This window comes from Gopherus flavomarginatus, chromosome 5 (genome assembly GCF_025201925.1).
Source record: "Gopherus flavomarginatus isolate rGopFla2 chromosome 5, rGopFla2.mat.asm, whole genome shotgun sequence".
Classification (NCBI taxonomy): domain Eukaryota; kingdom Metazoa; phylum Chordata; order Testudines; family Testudinidae; genus Gopherus; species Gopherus flavomarginatus.
In genome coordinates this window covers 116,942,225-116,962,031 of record NC_066621.1, presented here as the reverse complement: position 1 = coordinate 116,962,031, position 19,807 = coordinate 116,942,225, and the positions used below count along the sequence as shown (strand labels likewise).

Genomic DNA, 19,807 nt, shown 5'->3' with positions numbered 1-19,807 from the left:
CCCTTCCCCCCTCCAGGTGCTCCTGGAGAGATACACAGACACAAGCTCTGTGAATCTAAACAGAGGGACTCCCCCCTCCCCGTTCCCAGTCCTGGAGAACAGAATTACCGAGAGTTAATCTCTCTTTCCCCCCTCACCCAGAGGGTATGTAAAGTCAGGCAAATAAATCTAACACACACAGATCTCCCTCTGACTTTTTCCTCCCACCAATTCCCTGGTGAGCTGCAGACCCAACCCCCTGAAATTTCCCACTAAAGAAAAACTCCAACAGGTCTTAAAAAGAAAGCTTTATATAAAAAGAAAGAAAAATACATAAAAATGGTCTCTCTGTATTAAGGTGACAAATACAGGGTCAATTGCTTAAAAGAATATTGAATAAACAGCCTTATTCAAAAAGAATACAATCCAAAGCACTCCAGCAACTATATTCATGTAAATACAAAAGAAACATATAAATTCTATCTGATCTTTTCGTACTTACAACTGGAAACAGAAGATTAGAAAACAGAAATCACTTCTCAAAGCTAAGAGAAAAGCAGGCAGACAGACAAAGACTCAGACACAACTTTCTCTCCACCCAGAGTTGAAAAAATCCGGTTTCCTGATTGGTCCTTTGGTCAGGTGCTTCAGGTTACTTTTTTTTCAGGTGAAAGAGACATTAACCCTTAGCTATCTGTTTATGACAGGTACTGACTCTTTTTTAAATAAAAAACCCTTTTTAACATTTATCTGAAGCTGCTAGTAGCATTCTTTATTGTGCCACCTACTACAGAGACCTTGCAACAGAATGTAGGTCCAGCTTAGTGCAGATAACATGGCGTCTCTTGTCTACTGTGCTTTACGTCATCAATTAGCTTAATGAACACAAACAAAGCATAATAGTTAATGGGATAAATTTACATGTATGTCCGGGGAAAGATGTGATGATGGATCAAAACCTTATAGGTCTAGCCTCTGCTTCATGGACTCGGACATGTGAGGCAAGAGATTACATACATTCATGAGAGGGGAAAGTTTCATAACAATTACACATACCATTCTAATAGAGATTATAGAACTGAGGGTCTGGTGGTCTTGGCTGCTTTGAGCAGATAGTGTGACTCTTCCGCAATCCTTCTGACAGATCCCAGCAGAACTATGAATGGGATTTTTAAAGACCGTTCCAGAGCCAGCACTTGATTAAAACATTTGAAATCTACATGAGCCATTCAAGCACTAACGGCTTTCAATGCCATTCTAACCAAAATAGTGCAGATTGTTTATTATTTTAAAGCTACTGCATTTAAGACCAACTTTGTGAAAACTACTGCAACTGCTAATGAAGTCTATGGGAGTAAACCCAATCCATATGAGGGCTGAATGGGACCCTTGTCTTTGTTGTGTAGACAGTCCTGTTGAAGAACAATCAGTCCCTGCTGTCAGCCTAAGCAGGGCTGTGAGCTCAGTAAGGGGCTTAATAGCAAGCGGTGCATCAATTTGACACCTTTTCTTCTCTGCCCCACCCCTCCCTGCAAGAGGAGTGCAGAATGCCTAGAAGAGGTGCCCTGTGCCCAGCTATGAATATGTTGTGAAATAGTGCCTGCATCAAGCAGGAAGTGGGCAGACACACATGAAGACATGCAGAGTACTATGCGTACTATGGAATGCACGTAAGACACTATCATGTTTAATTCATTATGCTGACAATATAATTGAAGAAAAGCCGACTAATTCCAAATAGGGACTGAACACCTTTATTATTGCTAGTGTAGTAGAGCAATACCCCATCTGCAGAATGAGGAGGAAGCTAGGCAGATGCAGTCCCCGGGTCCTAGTACTCCCTCCCACGCATTCTGATTTAACCAATGGGTTTAGGCAGAGCAAGGGTGAGTAAAGGTAGAAAGATTCAAAATGGCTTTTCATTAGAAGACCAAAGCTGCAAAGCCAAGGCCTAAGAAATCAGTCCAGTGTCATCGGCAGCCCTGGGAGCAATCCCAGAAAAGGGAGGGAAGCAGGGGGATAGAAACAGAGGAGCACGCTAACTGGGTTTAGAATCCTGGTGCTTGGCAACAGTATGTGATGGGAACATCTGTAGCAGGGGGTTAGAATCGAGGGGCTCCATAATCATCTGGCATCCTCTCAATGTTATACCTGAAGGCAACAAAGAAAAAATTGTGAATATAGAACATCCTGCTTGGAAAGCAGCCTCCTCCAGTAACTGCCCTGCCATTTTCCCCTTCAGCAGGCAGCAAATGTGGAGAGGAGCCTAATACATTCAGGCCCACAACTAGCAGCTTCATGGTATTTTGACCTGCAGCTTGAATACCCAGAGAGCGCAAAGATTGGCAGTAGTGGAATTGCAAAGAGACTTGGAGATGTCCCCACCAGTGTTCCAGCATTACAAAGCTCCTCAAGACCTATCTGTTGGGGCACAGGCAACCCAGAAACTTATCACTGCCGTGGGAGGAAAACAGCTTCAGACCAAGTTCTTACATAAGTAACTTTAATCCTTTCAGCCCTGTGACAGAGCAGCATGGAGAGCAGAGCACTTCAAAGAGCTACTATATTAGTCACCCAAGCTGCATTCAAGGGCCCAAAAGTATGACAGCAGGAAACACTTTGTGAGAGAAATATACAAAGCTACATTCCAGTTACTGATCAATTAGGATTCTTTGTGGACTTGCCCCAGCCAACCTTGACATACTACTCCCCTCTCACACATCACCAGACTCCTCCTCTCTTCACATAATCTCACCATTATTCATACAAAAGCTTTCTCTCCAAATTACGAGCAACTGAATGAAATTGTTTATAACGGAAATGGCATTCCAAACTTAGACTAGGAACTTCTGTTCCAACAGTGCACAGTCTTTTCTTCACATAAGCGGGCATACCACTTCCATTTATAAAGACTCAAAGACACTACAGTTACACGCACTATAGAAAACCCCAAGATAGAAAGAAAGACCAAACATATTTGGGAATAAACTGCTGACAGACAGCAATTCTGTCAAAGTCAGTGTTGTGTCCTGCTAGAGAGGTCTCTCACCTGTGGTTGGAAATATACATGATAGGGACTCCAGGAATCTTCCGGATTCTCCGCTTAAGGTCTCTGTCCACCGTGGCCACTATGTAACACTTATGCTGCAAGAAACAGAGGAATGTCAGACTCTAACAATGACCCAGCCCATTGGAGAGAAGGCCAAACAAATGCCTTTGTTCACTTAGTTATAACACCGTGGGGCACCAATTCTAAAAGAATTGGACATTACTAGGGTAAGATGCTACTCTTATTCCTACAGAGCCCTACTACAGATTAGCTGTGCTCTTCTGTTCATCATAGTGTCCAGGTGACTTACAGGAGTGAGGCAGTGTTGCCTAGTGGATAGAGTGCTGGACTGGAACTCAAATACCTGGGTTCTATTCCTGGCTCTGCCCAGGCTGCTGGGTGACCTTGAGCAAGTCCCTTTGCCTCTCTGTCCTTTAGTTTCCCCATCTGTAAAATGGGGACAGTGATATTGACCTCCTTTGTAAAATGCTTTGAGACCTACTGAAAAAACCCACTATCCAGGAGATCGGTATTATCATCTTTATTGCTACTAAAGCTACTGGCCTGCCACCTGGAGTATACAGAAGGAATTTCCCATCCCATACGTATTCCTTCAGATAGAATTGCACAATGAGGTGCATGATGGGGATGTTATATCTTCCTTTGAAGCAAGTAATTAACACTGGATACATTGGAGCTTGGATACTGGACTAGAGGAACTTTGACTGGATCCCACAGTTTCTCAGCAGGTCTCAGATTTTATAGGTCATTAGTGCCTACAGGAGTTCAGCAAGTTTTCATGCCAACAGTGCAGAAAAGGAACCCTTGGAATGGGAGGTACCTGAGTGACCCTCTGCACCAAGCAGTCATCTGCATAGGTCCCTTTGTGTGTGCAAGGCAGGCGCTCAAATCGTGGGTCTTTGGCTATCCTGTGGGGTCATAAAAGATGTCATTAGGAAGGGTACTGAGGACACTTGACCTACACAGAGGCATCTTCAGACAATTCCAGGGTGAGGAAGTAGGAACAGCCCCTCCTCTATTCTGGGCAATTTCCAAATCTCAAGACCACAGGCCAGGGGGCTAAAAACTCTTCAGGCCAAATTCAAATGAGGAGCAAGGAAGGTCAAAAAGCACAAGTTGGATTAACAAATATTGTGGCTAATTATCGTTTATGTATTACTTAGTATTTATTTCAGTAGCACCCAGAGACCACAATCAAGATCAGGGTTCTATGCAAAACAAAAAACAGTAATTAGACATGTCCGTTTCCTGGACAATTCCCCTACAGAACCTCAATATCATGTCCAGGTGGCAAGAACAAGCCTCAAACCTAGCCAATGCCTTCTTGTAACAGAAACAACAGTCCAGCCTCCTGGTTTTGACCTTCCAAGACATCTTTGGGTAAAGCTCAAATCAATTTAGATATGCTGCTAGTGACTATAACTGAGGTATTTGTGACTCCTCCTTTTACCACTGTGGTCAGTTAGACCACATATTTGCAGGTTGCATCCATGACAAGGGCTGCCTGGTTCTATCATGGACTTGCATAATGCCCTTCCCTCAGCTAATGAATGATTAAGACATTTAGACTAACACGCTTGACTTGATTGTCTATGAGATGGAATTGTTACATAGATATCAGGGGCAAGGATCATATTTCCCTTTAACATCTTATCTCACAGTGCTTTACAAGTTATATGCAGAAATAACTACACCCACCATTAAAACAGAGCTCTCTTGGGAGTGGAACATTGCAGCTCTTTACTAGCTGCACTGCGATACTATACAATAGGTCAAGAATGGAAGTGAATAACTATGGCTGATTAATTTTCCTCTCCTTTGTCAGTTATCAGACTTGGACTAATGTTCTATAGACAATGGAACTATGAATCTAATTCCAGGCCACTACTCTGACTCTAGGATTACCAGTTCACATCATAATGCTGCTGTAGGACAGATAATAAATCCTTGAAAACATGAACTAGTCTTGAAGAGAAAAACAAAAAGAAAACAAAAAACAAAAAAGCCACCCCTCCTCCTTTGGACAGAGGTTTCTCTCCTACTTATTCTTAGCTGCAGAGAAATGTTCTTTTGGAAGTCTGCTGCAATTTAAAGTATAAAAAATAAGTGTCACAAGATAAGAGATTTGGAGATTGAGTAAATTCTGTAAAGATTTCTTTTTCAAAACTTGTTCCAGACCCAGACCTTAATGCTGGCAGGTGCTTTTGATATGGTGGAAGAAATATTAATTAGTTATAAGAACTGGAATGTTTTCAAAATCCTGTGCAGTATGGATGTTGTAGTGGAAAGTCACAAACATTACTTCTTTGTTGTGCTGATGTACAAAGCTCTGGAAACATATCACTCTGGAGAAGTTTCTCAATGATCATGCTAGCAAATACCACAAATTTACATAAATATGAAAATTGATTTTTTAACATAAGATGCAAGAAGTATGAATGAATGCCTCATTGTGAGTGTGATCATTTAAAATGGACATAAGTCAGGGAATTCAGAGTCACAGTTGGAACATCAAGGATCCAGCTGGTGCAGGCTGAGGCCAGAGTCCTCTTTTCTCCTGTCAGGATGAAGACCAGTTTCTTTGTATCACCTCCTGATATTAAAAGGGATCAAGTTGATTTAAGAGCTCTCATTGAAGAACACAGTGCAGCCTGCAAGACTGCTATGGGTGATCTCACAGGACTTTATAAACAACTTCTGTCCTCAGTGTAAGGACTCCTAAATACTCTCTTCTCAACAGGTTACCCACTGCAAAGAACAAGCACAAAGGAAGAAGAATAGAACGCCAGTGGCAGAGATCTCATTATAAACATAGCTGATTTGGATAAAGATTTTTTTAAAAATATGGCTTGCAATTGTGGTAAAGGAGGTTTTATCATCCTCCTCCAGAATATCCATGTGGTCTTGAGCAGCAGAACTGTCCAGGATGATGGACAAATTGGTGCATACAGGGTCAAATGTTTTTCTCATGATGGATTCCTCCAATTTCATTCACTGGATTGCTGCCTCCATCACAGCAGGCCTTTTGTGAATGATCTATGTTAATGTCTTTGCTGGGTGTTTTGGCCAGTCTTGCTCACAATGATTGTAGATAAACTGGAGCTATGACTTGCAACCATAATGACTGGACAGTTTTTAAATAAAAACTTACATTATGCAGGAACTGATAGGCCAAGAGGATAAGCTCTTGCAAGACTTTCCATCCTAGACCAAGCTTTTGGAACAGAACTTTCTACTTCCCAGTGCCTATTTAAAATTCAACCATAATGGTTGTGATTGTGTATATCACTTAATCTAGTCAGCAAAGTGTCTGAAGCAGCCAAGTCGACAAATGGACTAAGGAACAGAGTTGAGTGTCTTGCACTTACCTTAGTGCCACGCGGTATTTCTGCCCTAGCTTCTCAATTTCAGCCATCACGCAATCTGTGATACAGGGGATACCTGCATGAACAAAATATTTATTACCTCTATAGTGCCAAAAGTGTATTAGTTCTTACCTTACAGTACTTAGCTATGACAATGTGCTCTACAGAAAATAGTAAGATAAACTATCAAGATCTCTACCCTGAAATGCTTACAGTTTAATTAAACACACAAAAAGCTCATGAAGGGGGAGGGGAAGGATGAAATGCAAAGCAACTGAGCAGCTAGCTGGCCATCTCTTGTTAAGTTTGTTGATCTTTTGGATGAATCTGGGGTTTAAAATTTTTGTTTTTAATTTTTTTATTTTGTCAAGATTAGTATTTAAGACTCATCTGATTTTTAATTCCAAAGAGTTCTAAGGTTAATGCAGATCAAGAATCCCAGGCCCACTGTTCAATATTAAGCTCACTTGGACGCTGTACTCAGCCAGCAGCATAAATCCTTTTAACTAGTCTTTTGTTACCTTAAGTTAGTCCTATGTGTCCTGCAAAGTGTTTGTGGCAGAGTGAAGGATTGTTACAGGCAAGAGCAGACCTCACCACACCAGGGCACCATGCTGTTTCAGGAGAAACTCTAACAGGAACAGACACTCACACTTGGCATAGAGACAGTCCATCATTGACTGCACCAGGTCCAGCTTGGCTCTAATGGAGAAGTTGATGAAGTTTGTATCAACCAGAATATAATAGGGTGGGCCCAACTGCGTGTTATACTGGAAGAACAAACAGGAAGGGTACTGAGGGCTGTCAGGAAAGAAACAATTCAAATCAGTTACTTTAAACTGACACCAGCAATGCATCAAATCCTATGACCTGGACAGATCTGCTAGGAAACATGCCTAGTCAGGAGCAGGTCTGAGATAACGCCTGGAGAGAAAGATGGTGGCAATCATCAAGCAGCCCACCTCTACCTCTCTTCCTCCTGATAGTCCAATACCCACTTCCCACAGTATACACGTCAGGAAATTCAGGCCAAGGGGGAGCAAGTTCCTACAATGTTTAGAACATAAGAACGGCCGTACTAGCTCAGACCAAAGGTTCATCTAGCCCAGTATCCTGTCTACCAACACTGGCCAATGCCAGGTACCCCAGAGGGAGTGAACCTAACAGGTAATGATCAAGTGATCTCTCTCCTGCCATCCATCTCCACCCTCTGACAAACAAACAGAGACTAGGGACACCATTCCTTACCCATCGTGGCTAATAGCCATTAATGGACTTAACCTCCATGAATTTATCCAGTTCTCTTTTAAACCCTGTTATAGTCCTAGCCTTCATAACCTCCTCAGGTAAGGAGTTCCACAAGTTGACTGTGCGCTGTGTGAAGATGAACTTCCTTTTATTTGTTTTAAACCTGCTGCTTATTAATTTCATTTGGTGACCCCTAGTTCTTGTATTAAAAGAACTAGGTTCTCCTGGTCATCACAAACCCAGCTATCTATGTTTCTAATGATCGAATCTCCCATTACTAACACCTGCCTTTTCCTAGTAACTGGAGTTCCTTCCCTCGGAGAGGTAACCTCAGTGTGAGAGAATACCCCAACACCATCTGGAAGGAGGGTCCCAACTATGGGAAGGTTTCCCTCCGTTCCTGTAGACTGCTCTGCTTCCCTCTAAGACAGGGAAAATATTCTTGCAACTGCTCAGAGCTGCATCTCCTCTTCTCTCCCACGTGCAAGGCAAGGCAGAGGGCATCTCCACTCTCCCAGATGTAAGGCAGAGTGCAGCTCCTTTGGTACTTACACCTCTCTTTCCTTGATTGCACTGGGATCAGCCTTCTTTTTCATATTGGATTTTGCACGCTCCGTCTGCTTGCTAAAGCAACAAAAAAAAAATATGTTTTTGTGATACACTCACAAGTACAGTCAAACCTCGCAATAATGCGCACCGCCATAACGTAAAATCGCATATAACACGATCATAAGTTGGCTCCCCTTTAAGGCCTAATACCAGTGGTCCCCAATGCCATGGGCCCGCTGGGACATCAATGTGACCCCGCCTAGTGCCCAGCAGGGGAGAGAAGCTGTGTCCCCACGCCTGCTGGGTCAGAGAACTCCAGGGCTGCGGTGCTCTGTGTCCCCAGCAAGCGCAGGGCTGTGGCTTCTCTCTGGCCTGCCAGGGACAGAGAGCACCGGCGCCTGCAGCCCCGGAGAAGCCGGAGAGAAGCCGAGGCCCTGTGCCTGCTGGGGACAGAGAGCACCAGCGCCTGCAGTCCTGGCTGCAGCCCCGTGCCTGCCGGGGACAGAGAGCACTGGCGCCCGCAGCCTCAGAGTTCTCTGTCCCCGGCAGGCACGGGGGGCGGTTTCTCTCTCCTGCTGGGCACTAGGCAGCGCACATCAATGCACTGCGTTGGGGACCACTGACTTAAACTGACCGGCTTGAAACCCCGCTATACCGCGACCCCGCATTTATCGTGATGGAATTTTTTGGACCCCAAACATCGCCTTATAGCGTGGTTTCACTGTATGTCAGTATGGGGGGACGGACGGGGACAACAATGGACATAATACTAGAACAAAAATGTCTTAATGGTGTAAAAACCAAGGGGAAAAAGGAACAGCTAAGAATAATACAAGGGAGTAAAACTAGGAAGCTTGGACTGAAATTATGAAAATTTAAGTTAGCTCCCAGGAAAGCTCCTTGATAGTGAAATGAATAAAAATGGGAAAACATCCTCTAAAGCAGGAAGGGAAAGCAATCGCTGGGGATCCTGAAAATGGGACGAGACACTGGAGAACAGTCAACCTAGACTCATCCTGCATCGGCCTTCAGAGATTGACTGGGGGAACCTAAGTGTCTCTGTAGCTAAATCTGCAGTACTATGAATTGGTCCCTGACCCCCACCCCATCGCTGGGAGGCTCACATGCGCTGGTCTCGGGGGCTGATCATGCGTTTCATGGTGGCGTATTTCCTCGCTTTCTTTTGTTTCCCCTGGAAGGAAACATTGTTAGAGGCGAGGAGGAAAAACAGACACCCCCCAAACCTGCCTCCGCGGCATTCGCTCCCCAAACCCATCTCCCCTGCCCCCAGCAGTGCGTCCTCCCCACATACCACCCCTTGCAGCACCCCCTACCCCGCCGCCCACGTACAGAAACCCTGTGCCTCGGGAAACCAGGCGCGGGCCACCGCCACGCGGGGGCAGCCAAGGCCCACAACTCCCACCCGCGTGCTCGGGAGCAGAGCGCCGCCGCCCATCGCTACTCACCATCCCGCTCCTCGTTCGGCTCCCACTCGGCCCCACGCCCCGGCCACCACTTCCGGCGCGCGCCTCGCTCGTCACCGCTGACCTGCCCGTGACGAACTATCACTTCCGGCCACCGGCTCGGAGGCGGGGGCAGCGGGAGCCCGCGCTGGCCGCGCGCACGACCAGGCCCTAGACCCGGCCCGCTGCTGGTAACTGTCTCTCTTCAGGCCTGTGAGCCAGGGGTGAGCTCGCATCCCGGGGAGCCCCTGCGCGGGAGGGGCCTTGTGCTTGGGACCCTCTCCCGACCGACCCGCCTGTGCAGGGGGGAGACCGGCTCCGGGCCTCGAGTCAGCTTGGGCGGCTTAGGCGGGCCTGGGGCCTGCGAGACGCGGCGACCCGCGGAGGGGGTGGGGTTCTGCGCGCGCCTGGAGAGGCAGTGCCCGGTTACAGAGCCGTGGCAACGGACAGGGAAGAGAGCCACAGCCCGTGGGCCTCGCTCCCGGGGAGCTTCGGTAGGGAGAGGGCAGAGGAGTCCGGCCAGAGCGGCATGGTGGGCTTGACAGCAGGTGCCGAAGTGCGAGGACATGGAGCCCTGCACCCGCTGAGGGATCGGGATACAGCAAGTATCTACCCAGCATAGTTAGTCTGATTCCCCAGTACTTTAAGCCTCTGCCCAGGATTGGGTTTCCCAACGTGGCGGGGGCTTGATCCCCTGTCTATTTCCGTTTAATGTTTGTTCCTGACTCCCTAGCTGGTTTGCGGGCCCCTAGAGGGTGGGGTGTCTAGCAATATGCACAGATACTCCCCTCCGTCCTTGGATTAGAAGTCATTTCTGATCATTCGAGGAAGTGTGTCTACAGTGGAGCAGGAAATAATTTGGATCTATTCTGTATTACATAGGAAACTTGGTGGTTGCTTTGTGTTTCTTTGGTTCCCGATTACTAAGGCTATGTTTATGTCAATTAAGTCAGGGAATCATCTAGAGACCTCAGTGACATTCTCTGTTTCAGCCCCAGAGGCTATGGGACTGGAGCTGGCAGCCAGTGGGGCCCTCGCAGGGTTCCAGCGACAGGTGACAGCCTCGCGCAGGGGAGGGGGACACCTTGGCTGAGCGGCTGGGAGTGTTCTGTTTTCTCTTTGGGAAATATGAGCACCCTGCAGCTTCCAGCTGCTGTGGGCAGAGGAGAAACTCTGCAGCTCCCAGCCATCATGGTGGCAGGGGAAGGCACGGAGCTGCAGCAGCAAAAGTCATAGACAGGTCAAGGCTTCCATGAATTTTTGTCTATTGCCCGTGACCTGTCTGTGATTTTTACTAAAAATAACCATGACAAAAGCTTAGCCTTACTTATTGCTACTTGCTTCTGGTTTCCATTCTGCGGTCTCTGATTTTACATTTGAAGAAGTCTGTATGCATTTTGCTCACCTCATAGTGGTGAAGTATTTGTGGGTGAGAAGGTTCTGTTTGGCATCTTCACTTGTCTGATTGGTTGTTGTAGTTTGTATCTGTCCTTAGTGATTGCTATACTGTAAAGTTTTAAAAGTGATTTACATTATTATTTGGGCTTAGGTGAAATTGATTATTTAAATGTTCTGGAGGTTAGATCTTTTGTTGAGGTTTGGCTGTGCTGCTGTACCTGCAGTCATTGTCAAGTTTCTGTTTTTTCTTCTCTAGTGCTTTGTGGTGGGCAAAAATTTTGTGGCCTTGGTTGAGGTGTTACCCAGAACTTGTCCTTATTGTGTGTTGATTAGCAAAAGGTATCTCTAGTTCTGACCTGCAGCTGTCTGTTCCTGTGGATGCATAATATTTATTTGCAGAACTTGTAAGGTTTCTGTTGTGGTTTTGTCCTCTTCAATGAAAGTTGCAGATACAGATGGGCCTGGTATTTCACTTCTCTAGAGTAAAATGGTTTGGATTATGTTATCAAATACTTTTAACAAGACTCTGTGTGTGTGAGAGAGAGAGAGAGAGAGAGAGTGTGTGTGTGTGTGTGTGTGTAGGGGTATTCTGTAGCTTGCAATCTCTGTCAAAATGTGCTAGTGGTTTTGAAAGGGAAGCACACTCTCATTTCCGTTCTCCCTTTATCTTTCCTCCCACTTCATTGCAAAATGGAGAGTAGTTATATATCCCTTCTCATATGGACGTGTTTTTCTTGGCTGTCTCTTGTAGGTGAAGCTCCAGAGTCTGAAGAACTCGTTTAGTGTTGGTTCTGCAGGACCCTGACTCTGGCTGGTCCAGTTCCTCATATAAGAGAAAGGTATTATCAACCATACTTCATGATAGTGGCCATTTCCTGAGGTTGTAACAAATGCATGGAACTTCACTGGGGCTGCCTGCAGAGAGTGAAGGCTAGTGGGTTGGCGCATTCCCTTTTCTGGCCATAGGTCTTTTCCGAAACCTTTTACTGCTACGAGCCAGTTTGTGGCCTATGTTCCTGATAGCTTGTGAAAGGAACAGGGAGTTAAGCCTTGCTATGGTGTCTCGTCTTCATACACATCCTGGTATTGCTGTGAGCTTAGAGGTGGAGCTAATAGTGCCTTTCAGACGCAACCTAGTTCTACCTGATTTGATCATGAAGCATGATGAAGACAAGCATCAGCACAGGCTGAATTACAGCTGAACCACTTCCTCCCAAAGTACTTTCTTCAGCAGAACTTGTAAGGAAGAGAATCGAAGACTGGAAGGATATTGGGCTTGGTAAGGAAACAGGGGGAGAGATAGTTGAGAGAGCTCAACATATGAGCAATTTTAACAAAACTAATTGTTGGATGAAGAGATGCATTCTCTAGTGCTTTGCTTGTGCTGCTTAGATGGTCTGAGTGACCCTGCTTTGGGAAGAGCTGGAGAGGTGAGCAGCGGTGATGAGTGGCTGTTCCCTATGAGCAGTTGCTGAGGCTTATTTTTACTTGGAAAGTGAATTTTGTGTTATGCAGTGAATGAAGAGAGTTGACCTGCTGTATCTGTGGAGGAGGTGAGGAGCACATGTGTACTGACATTGATTTAAGATCTACTTGGGAATAGAAAAAATGGGGAATCTTAGATTTTTGGTATTGAACTGGGATCTCTTGTGTGTGTTTTTTTTTTTTTCTTTTTTGCAAGCCAGCATTTCACTAGGACTTTGTTTTAAGTTTCCGATGGCGTGGTCCAATCCTGGAGAGAGAGTGACAGATCTGTTTGTGTTGATCTTGGCCATCAATGTGGCTTTCTGTCCTTGCTGCTTGATATTGGAACCTGCCCATTGCCCTTGAGCTGACTCTTCTGACTTTCAGCATATTTTAAAATTAAGTGCATATGTGCAGTTGCACTGATACCCTTGCACACATTTGATTTAAGTGAGAAAAACTGGATAGTCTCACTCTAAGGAGAATCATTTTCTTGTGCATGATCTGCGAAGTACTGATCATTGTCAGTGAGTATTTTTCTACATGGCTAGATATGCCACATAAGGTGTTTGGTTTACAAAGTTGCCAAGGTGTTCTCTCAGCTTCTTTTTTATAATTTGTGGCAATACTCTCCTGCAGAAATTATTCGTAATCCATTTTTCCTGAAAGCTGTTGGAATTTGGGGGGGGAGGAGGAAACCAATATAAATGTCTATCAGCGTAACAACAAAATATCAAAAGGAGGAAAAGCTGATGTGTTCTAGGGCCTCACCAAGTCTGTTTTATATAGGGTGACCAGATGCCCCTATTTTATAGAGACAGTCCTGATATTTGGGGCTTTTTCCTATATAGGCACCTATTACGCCCCCCACCCCTGTCCTGATTTTTCACACTTTCTATATGGTCACTCTAGTTTCATATAACGTATGCCCTCTAATGGCTCAGGAACTTCAGTTACATTAATGTACCAGTGCTGGCTAATATTTCCCTTATAGCTGCAATTACACTTGTGCACGCGCAGCTTTCAGAGCTTTGCTGCACACTCTGCTGTCTCTACTGCAGTTCTCTCTGTGGTGCCATGCACTCCATCCTGGCTCTGCGGATAGTTCGGGAGGCAAATCTGGATTAAGTCTTCCAAATTCAAATTCTTCCTGCAGGTGGCAGGAGGCCATCACTTGCTGTGTCCTTGAATCAAGAACATAAGGCCTGTAGGACAGCTGGGTATTTTCTCTGCCCAGTAGTGAGGTTGACTCTATACTGGTATCTTTCACAAAAAGGTTAGTTCCCCACCTTGTTAGCTGGTAGCTTTTGGCATTGCTTGATGCTCATCTAAAATGACTTGTTCCACTTGTGAATAAATTACATATCTGGGTACTAGCTAACCATGGCAAGAAGCTTACCCCACAGTATCCTGGCTGAGTAAGTATCTTTGGGGTCGGTTCTAATGCACATGCCACATTCACAGCCAGCTTCCCTCTAGCATCTCCTTTTGTCTCTGCTGGCCACCTGACCTGGTGCCTTGCCTACCATTTCATACAGTGGTAATGAAATAAGAACTTGCTGGGCTGATTAAGGGAGACAGCTTGTCAGACACAGGGCATTAATTCTGAAATTCTGTAAGCAAAACCAAATGGCCCATATTCATATTGGCATCAAGCTCCTGGATCATTCTGGAGGTTTCAGGTACCAGACTTAGAACAGAGAGTAACTTTCAGCATGACTTGGGGAAGGGAAGGAGTTATGGGCTGAAACTGGGATAGCTTGTGCATATGGGCCTAGAATGCCAGTGTTGTACTGGTTTCAGAGTGGTAGCCGTGTTAGTCTGTATCAGCAAAAACAACAAGGAATTGTTGTGGCACCTTAGAGGCTAACTAATTATTTGGGCATAAGCTTTTGTGGGCTAGAACCCACTTCATCAGATTCATGAAGTGGAAAATACAGGAGCAGGTATAAATACATGAAAGGATGGGAGTTGCCTTACCAAGCGTGAGGTCAGTCTAACAAGACAATTCACTTAACAGCAGGATACCAAAGGAGGAAAGATAACTTTTGAAGTGGGGCGAGGGAGCTGATTCTGTAGATGTCAAAGGAAATATTTCACCAAGATTCAAAAACAATTCAGAATTGCACAGTGATAAGAGTCCCTGTGGAAATTACAAGGAGCACTTGTGGCACCTTAGAGACTAACAGATTTATATGAGCATAAGCTTTTGTGGGCTAAAGCCCACTTCATCAGATCCGTAGAGTGGAAAATACAGTAGGAAGATAGATATATACAGACAACTTGAAAAAATGGATGTTGCCATACCAACCCTAACGAGACTAATCAATTAAGGTGGGCTATTATCAGCAGGAGGAAAAAACCGTTTATAGTGATAATCAGGATGGCCCATTTCAAACAGTTGACAAAAAGGTGTGAGTAACAGTAGGAGGGAAATTAGCATGGGGAAATAGTTTTTACTTTGTGTAGTGACCTATCCACTCCCAGTGCTTATCCAAGCCTAATTTAATGGTGTCCAGTTTGCAAATTAATTCCAGTTCTGCAGTTTCTCAACGGAGTCTGTTTTTGAAGGTTATTTTTGTTGAAGAATTGCAACTTTTAGGTCTGTAATTGAGTGACCAGGGTTGGAGTGCACTCCTTCTTTGGAGAGTGAGCCAGATACAAAGGGAGCACTTTTGGAATGCTTGGAAGAAATGTGAAGAGAGGTGGAGGCAGGAGTGTGTTACTGTGTTTAAAAACATTTCGGCTACCAGTGTTAGAAATAGTTCTAGAAACTAGGCCCTGTACTGTTCCTTCCTAGACTATAATTGCGGTTTCAAAACCATTTATGCTGGTGGGTGGGCAAAACCTTGTAACAAAGTAGCACAGTTGGAGCAGAGTTTGAAGCCAGGCTTGAAGGCCAAATGAATGAGCATCAAGGAGTACAGGTTTGGGGTGATGTAAAGAACTCTGTACAGATTTGCTCATCTGTTTGCATGTGGAGGTGGAGAGCTTTGTGTCCTGAAGGCAGCAGGCTCTGTACTGTGGAGCTGTGGGTAAGAGGTCATGGGAAGGCAGCAGGCACTCTGAAATAGATGGTTTGGAAGGGATGGGTTAAAGGTGGCAGGCACCCTGAAGTGGAGGGTGGGTAAGTGGGGAGTGAGGAGGAGCAGGTATCTTAGCATGGAAGGTAAGGAGAACACCACTATCAGACAGCTAGCTGATGTGATCTGTTTTGGGAGAACTGCTGTAGTGGTGCTGTCATTCCTAATTTATTCCGGTCTCCTTCTTGCACTCTGCATTCTGAAAGAACAGATCTGAGCTAGGGAGGTGCTTGGCCCCCTGGGACATTTCCCATTCTCTGTGTCAGAAGTCCCCAACTGTGGGGCATGTCACCCAGAGGGTGTCAAGGGGGCGGGGAGGGAGCACCACTCAGCGCCGCTCCACTCACAGCTCTGCTTGCCCCTCGCCCCCAGCTGCAGCCCTGGCTCCCAGCCCCACACCTGGCATTGCCCCCAGCTTCAGCCCCTCCCCCTCTCCCCCTAAGCTGCAGCCCTGTCCCTGGCCGAGGCCCTGGGCCCCAGACCCACCCCCAGCCTCCTTATTACCTCTGTCTGCATCCCCTCCCCCCACCAGGAGCCACAACCCCACTCCCAGCCCCAGCTCTTGGGGGGAGGTGTAGATGGGGTGAGGAGGGGAGCGAAGCTGAAAAGTTTGGGGACCACTGCACTATGGGTTACACAGATACTACCTGTTATGGGGTTTGTCTCCAGACTGAGGTATTGGCTGCTTTGCAACTCAGAGTTTTTGCAGGGTGGACAGTGCTTAAAATGAATTGTCTTGTGAGGCCACCCGCTGTTCAGATCTGGGATACCTGTAATGTGGCAGCAGCAGAGACATTTTCCCCATCTGTTTTGGGGCTCAGATTCCTTGTAAGACATATTGCCATTGTCTGTAAATGTCTCTGCAGCTGAATAACCTTCACCTGGGATTGGTGCAGTCATATTTTGCTGGACATCATGCTTTTATTAGCTTTATCCCCAGCCCACTTTCTCTGAGGGGCTCAAGTGGTGCTCAGTCCATAAAATTTACTCTCGGGCGGGAGCCAGGTACCTGGCTGCCCTGCTGAACCCCTCAGCCTGTTGAAATCTATCTGGGCTGGCAAAATTTTGTTCCATCTTCGACCTGCAGGGTTTCAGGGGCATTGGTGTTGACTGAATGGGCCTGCCTATCTAGGCTGCAAAGTGATATGAGACCAGGTTACATTCAGAGTACTGGGACATGGAGAAGCCTAGCACTTCACTCACGTTGTGGTAGTGGTTTACAGCAGCTATGCTTGTGGCAATGACAGGGAGTCAAGTTTTTTTTAATCCCCTTCTAGGGTTCCCTTTTCATCTATGGATAGGTGTAATGGATTTTTTTTTCTTCTTGTCCCTTCTCAGGCAGGGAGGCTAGCAAGCAACTGGTGGCTGCAGAGTGCAAGTGTGCAGATATCCTCTTCCCAGAGTTGGGGGATAAGTTGCTGTACTTGAGTCCCTTTCCTCCAGCTGTGAATCTAAGATGTGAGTTCCAGGATCCTCTTTCCACGATGCTCCGCTGCTTGGTCCCTTCCTGCTGACCCTTGCCCCACCTCTGGCGCCAAGAGGAAGGATGTGGAGGAATGAGTGCCCCCTTGTTGGCTTTTAGAACATGGGCACTTTTGTAAAGGTATGTGACTGCCATTGGCTAGAGTGTTGGGAGGATTCACAGGGCTGGAAGATGTAGCCATCAGATAGGGAAATGTCAGCCGTGTTTGCTTTCTGCATGTTGGTGACTTTTGCTGGTGCTGATGTGAAACCGATAAGTAACTTCACTTCATGCATAGATTAGCTGTATGCACATTGAATCCTGTGGCACCTTATAGACTAACAGACGTTTTGGAGCATGAGCTTTCGTGGGTGAATACCCACTTCCTCAGATGCATGTAATGGAAATATCCAGGGGCAGGTATATATATGTGTGCTAGCAAATTTGACACCATCAGCTCAGGATTGAACAAAGACTGTGAATGGCTTGCCAATTACAGAACCAGTTTCTCCTCTCTTGGTTTTCACACCTCAACTGCTAGAACAGGGCCTCATCCTCCCTGACTGAACTGACCTCGTTATCTCTAGCTTGCTTGCTAGCACACATATATATACCTGCCCCTGGATATTTCCATTACATGCATCTGAGGAAGTGGGTATTCACCCACGAAAGCTCATGCTCCAAAACGTCTGTTAGTCTATAAAGTGCCACAGGATTCTTTGCTGCTTTTACAGATCCAGACTAACACGGCTACCCTCTGATACTTGTATGCACATTGTAATTCCTCGCCTAATGGCTGACAAGCTACATTGTATGCACTAGTGTGTGTGAAACTGTTATTTTCACCCCCTTGGGCTAAGTACTAGCTTCTGGAGTGGTTCCTGCTCTGCTGCATGATGTCACAGCCTCAGGGTCCCTGAGCCACCGGCAAACTCCTTGCAATAATTGAAAATGCATGGTGTTTCCACTTTGTTGAAGTGAGAAGGAAGATATAGGTGCACGTCCCTATCCCATTGTCCCCCTGTGTTCAGCCTCAGAAGGGCCAAATGTATTTCAGCCCTATGCTAGAGGGCTTGTTTGGGGGTGGAGGAGTGGCAGAGGGAAAGAGGTTTATGCTCCATGACCCATTTATGCTGTAGTTTTTCTGCTGAGGCTGCCAACCTGAGGGCTAGTTGCTACCAGCTATGGTGGTGGTTTTGTGATGTGCCCACATGACATCTGGGAATGGAACTCAGATCCATGAAAACTCACTTTGCAGAGCCATCAAACAGATAAGAACTACTGTCAGTCATTAGTGTTGGAACTGGTGACCTCAGGGTGAGTGGCCCTATTGCCCAGTCCCTGAAGCCCACTTGCCACTCGCAACACAGTCTCTGAAGCTCATACTGCATTGTCTTTATTGCAGATATCACAGGTTCAGAACAGGAATCTGTAGTGTAATTGTTCTTTACAGTAAACTGGGCTGATTGGATGTTCCATAGCCTTTTTGGTATCATGCATTAGTGATCTCTTTAAGAAGAAGACTGATTTTTCTCAGCTCCCACTGAAGCATATCATGTGTGTAGGGGGAGGAAGAGATGGGGAGTCCTGCTGGCCCCTCAGAATTATGGGGCACTGAATATTTGTTGATAGGTGCTGTGAGCTGTGTGGATTTGAGAAGGAGTCACTGAACTGCACATGGTGTGCTTTGTGTTCTAGATGCAGCTGTGATCCTCAGCTGTTTGTCTCACCGAAGGGACCCGATGTTTTACATTATTGGTAAGTGGAGAGGCAGCCCTAATGTCTGTGTATCTCTCTGTAGGAACCTGAGGGTTTCCCTAAGTCTTCTACTGTCTTGAATGCTTTCACACTGGTTTAGGTTATATCTAATAAACAAGAAGTTTTCTTGCCACCTTGCCCTCCTCTTCAACCCCAAGCAGACTCATCCCATTGACCTCATTCCTGGCTCATCCCTCCCCTTTACGTTTATGGACTAGTGCGGGTTTGTTTCCTCCATGATGCATGCTTGTCCAGTTTTAAATATTACAAGTGGTAGTTGTCCCATTGTTTCCTTTGCTGGAAAGTCAGTAGTTTTATGTAGGCATTTATAGAAAACCACTTGCAAATGTATCTAGATTCTCCTGTGCCATACTTCAGACTCTGGGCAGCTACAACCGTCTTCAGTCAATTCATAGTCATACATAGAATCTAAAACCTAGGGACGTTTATGGTAATCTAGTGTGACCTTCTGAATAACATAGGCCACAGAAGTTCTCACAGTAATTTCTGCATCCAGCCCATAACTTCTGGTTGAGTTAGAGCATATTCTGTAGAAAGACATCCAATCTCAGTGCAGGTGGGATCTCAGTGCTTTGCTGGGCCATGTTGCCATAACCATCCTATATTTTTTCCCTGCTGCAGGTGGGATCACAGTATCTGTTATAGCCTTCTTCTTCACCATTAAGTTCCTCTTTGAGCTTGCCGCACGTGTAGTCAGCTTCCTCCAGCATGAGGACCGGGAGCGTCGAGGGGAGCGAACTATTTATGACTACGTGCGAGGCAACTATTTGGACCCCCGCTCCTGCAAAGTCTCCTGGGATTGGAAGGACCCCTATGAGGTGGGCCACAGCATGGCCTTCCGAGTGCATGTAAGGGAATGTTTCTGTCTCCACACAGATTGGGGGTTAGGAGCAGAGTTTTATCTCTAGGAGAAGGGAAAATTTCTTTACTGTTTGGAGGGTGTGGGA

At 45.9% G+C, this 19,807-nt stretch overlaps 2 protein-coding genes across 11 annotated transcripts in view; one reads left to right on the top strand and one right to left on the bottom strand.

Annotated features, from left to right (window-relative positions):
* Positions 1 to 1,717: 1,717 nt before the first annotated feature.
* FCF1 (FCF1 rRNA-processing protein) lies at positions 1,718 to 9,768 on the bottom strand. 2 transcript variants are annotated; one of them, XM_050955761.1, is made up of 8 exons: positions 9,678 to 9,768; positions 9,336 to 9,403; positions 8,215 to 8,286; positions 7,067 to 7,215; positions 6,418 to 6,490; positions 3,870 to 3,957; positions 3,029 to 3,123; positions 1,718 to 2,130 (listed from the first exon to the last, which is right to left on the bottom strand). In XM_050955761.1, exons 1-8 carry the CDS (start codon positions 9,678 to 9,680, stop codon positions 2,082 to 2,084), a joined length of 597 nt encoding a protein of 198 aa, XP_050811718.1. In that variant the 5' UTR covers positions 9,681 to 9,768; the 3' UTR covers positions 1,718 to 2,081. The 2 variants fall into 2 exon arrangements, with proteins under 2 accessions (XP_050811718.1, XP_050811719.1); XM_050955762.1 differs by lacking the exon at positions 9,678 to 9,768 and adding an exon at positions 9,562 to 9,644.
* Positions 9,769 to 9,789: 21 nt separating this feature from the next.
* AREL1 (apoptosis resistant E3 ubiquitin protein ligase 1) overlaps positions 9,790 to 19,807 on the top strand; it is a 29,710-nt gene continuing 19,692 nt past the window's right edge. For 2 of the 9 annotated variants that reach the window (XM_050955679.1, XM_050955673.1), the window contains exons 1-5: positions 9,790 to 9,865; positions 11,824 to 11,911; positions 16,958 to 17,222; positions 18,780 to 18,839; positions 19,482 to 19,708. In XM_050955679.1, coding sequence (XP_050811636.1) covers positions 18,824 to 18,839; positions 19,482 to 19,708 — 243 coding nt within the window. In that variant the 5' untranslated portion in view covers positions 9,790 to 9,865; positions 11,824 to 11,911; positions 16,958 to 17,222; positions 18,780 to 18,823. Of the gene's footprint in view, positions 9,866 to 10,298; positions 10,313 to 11,823; positions 11,912 to 12,225; positions 12,352 to 16,957; positions 17,223 to 18,779; positions 18,840 to 19,481; positions 19,709 to 19,807 lie in introns of those variants that run through there. The other 7 variants (XM_050955678.1, XM_050955674.1, XM_050955675.1 and 4 more) reach the window with 7 other exon arrangements.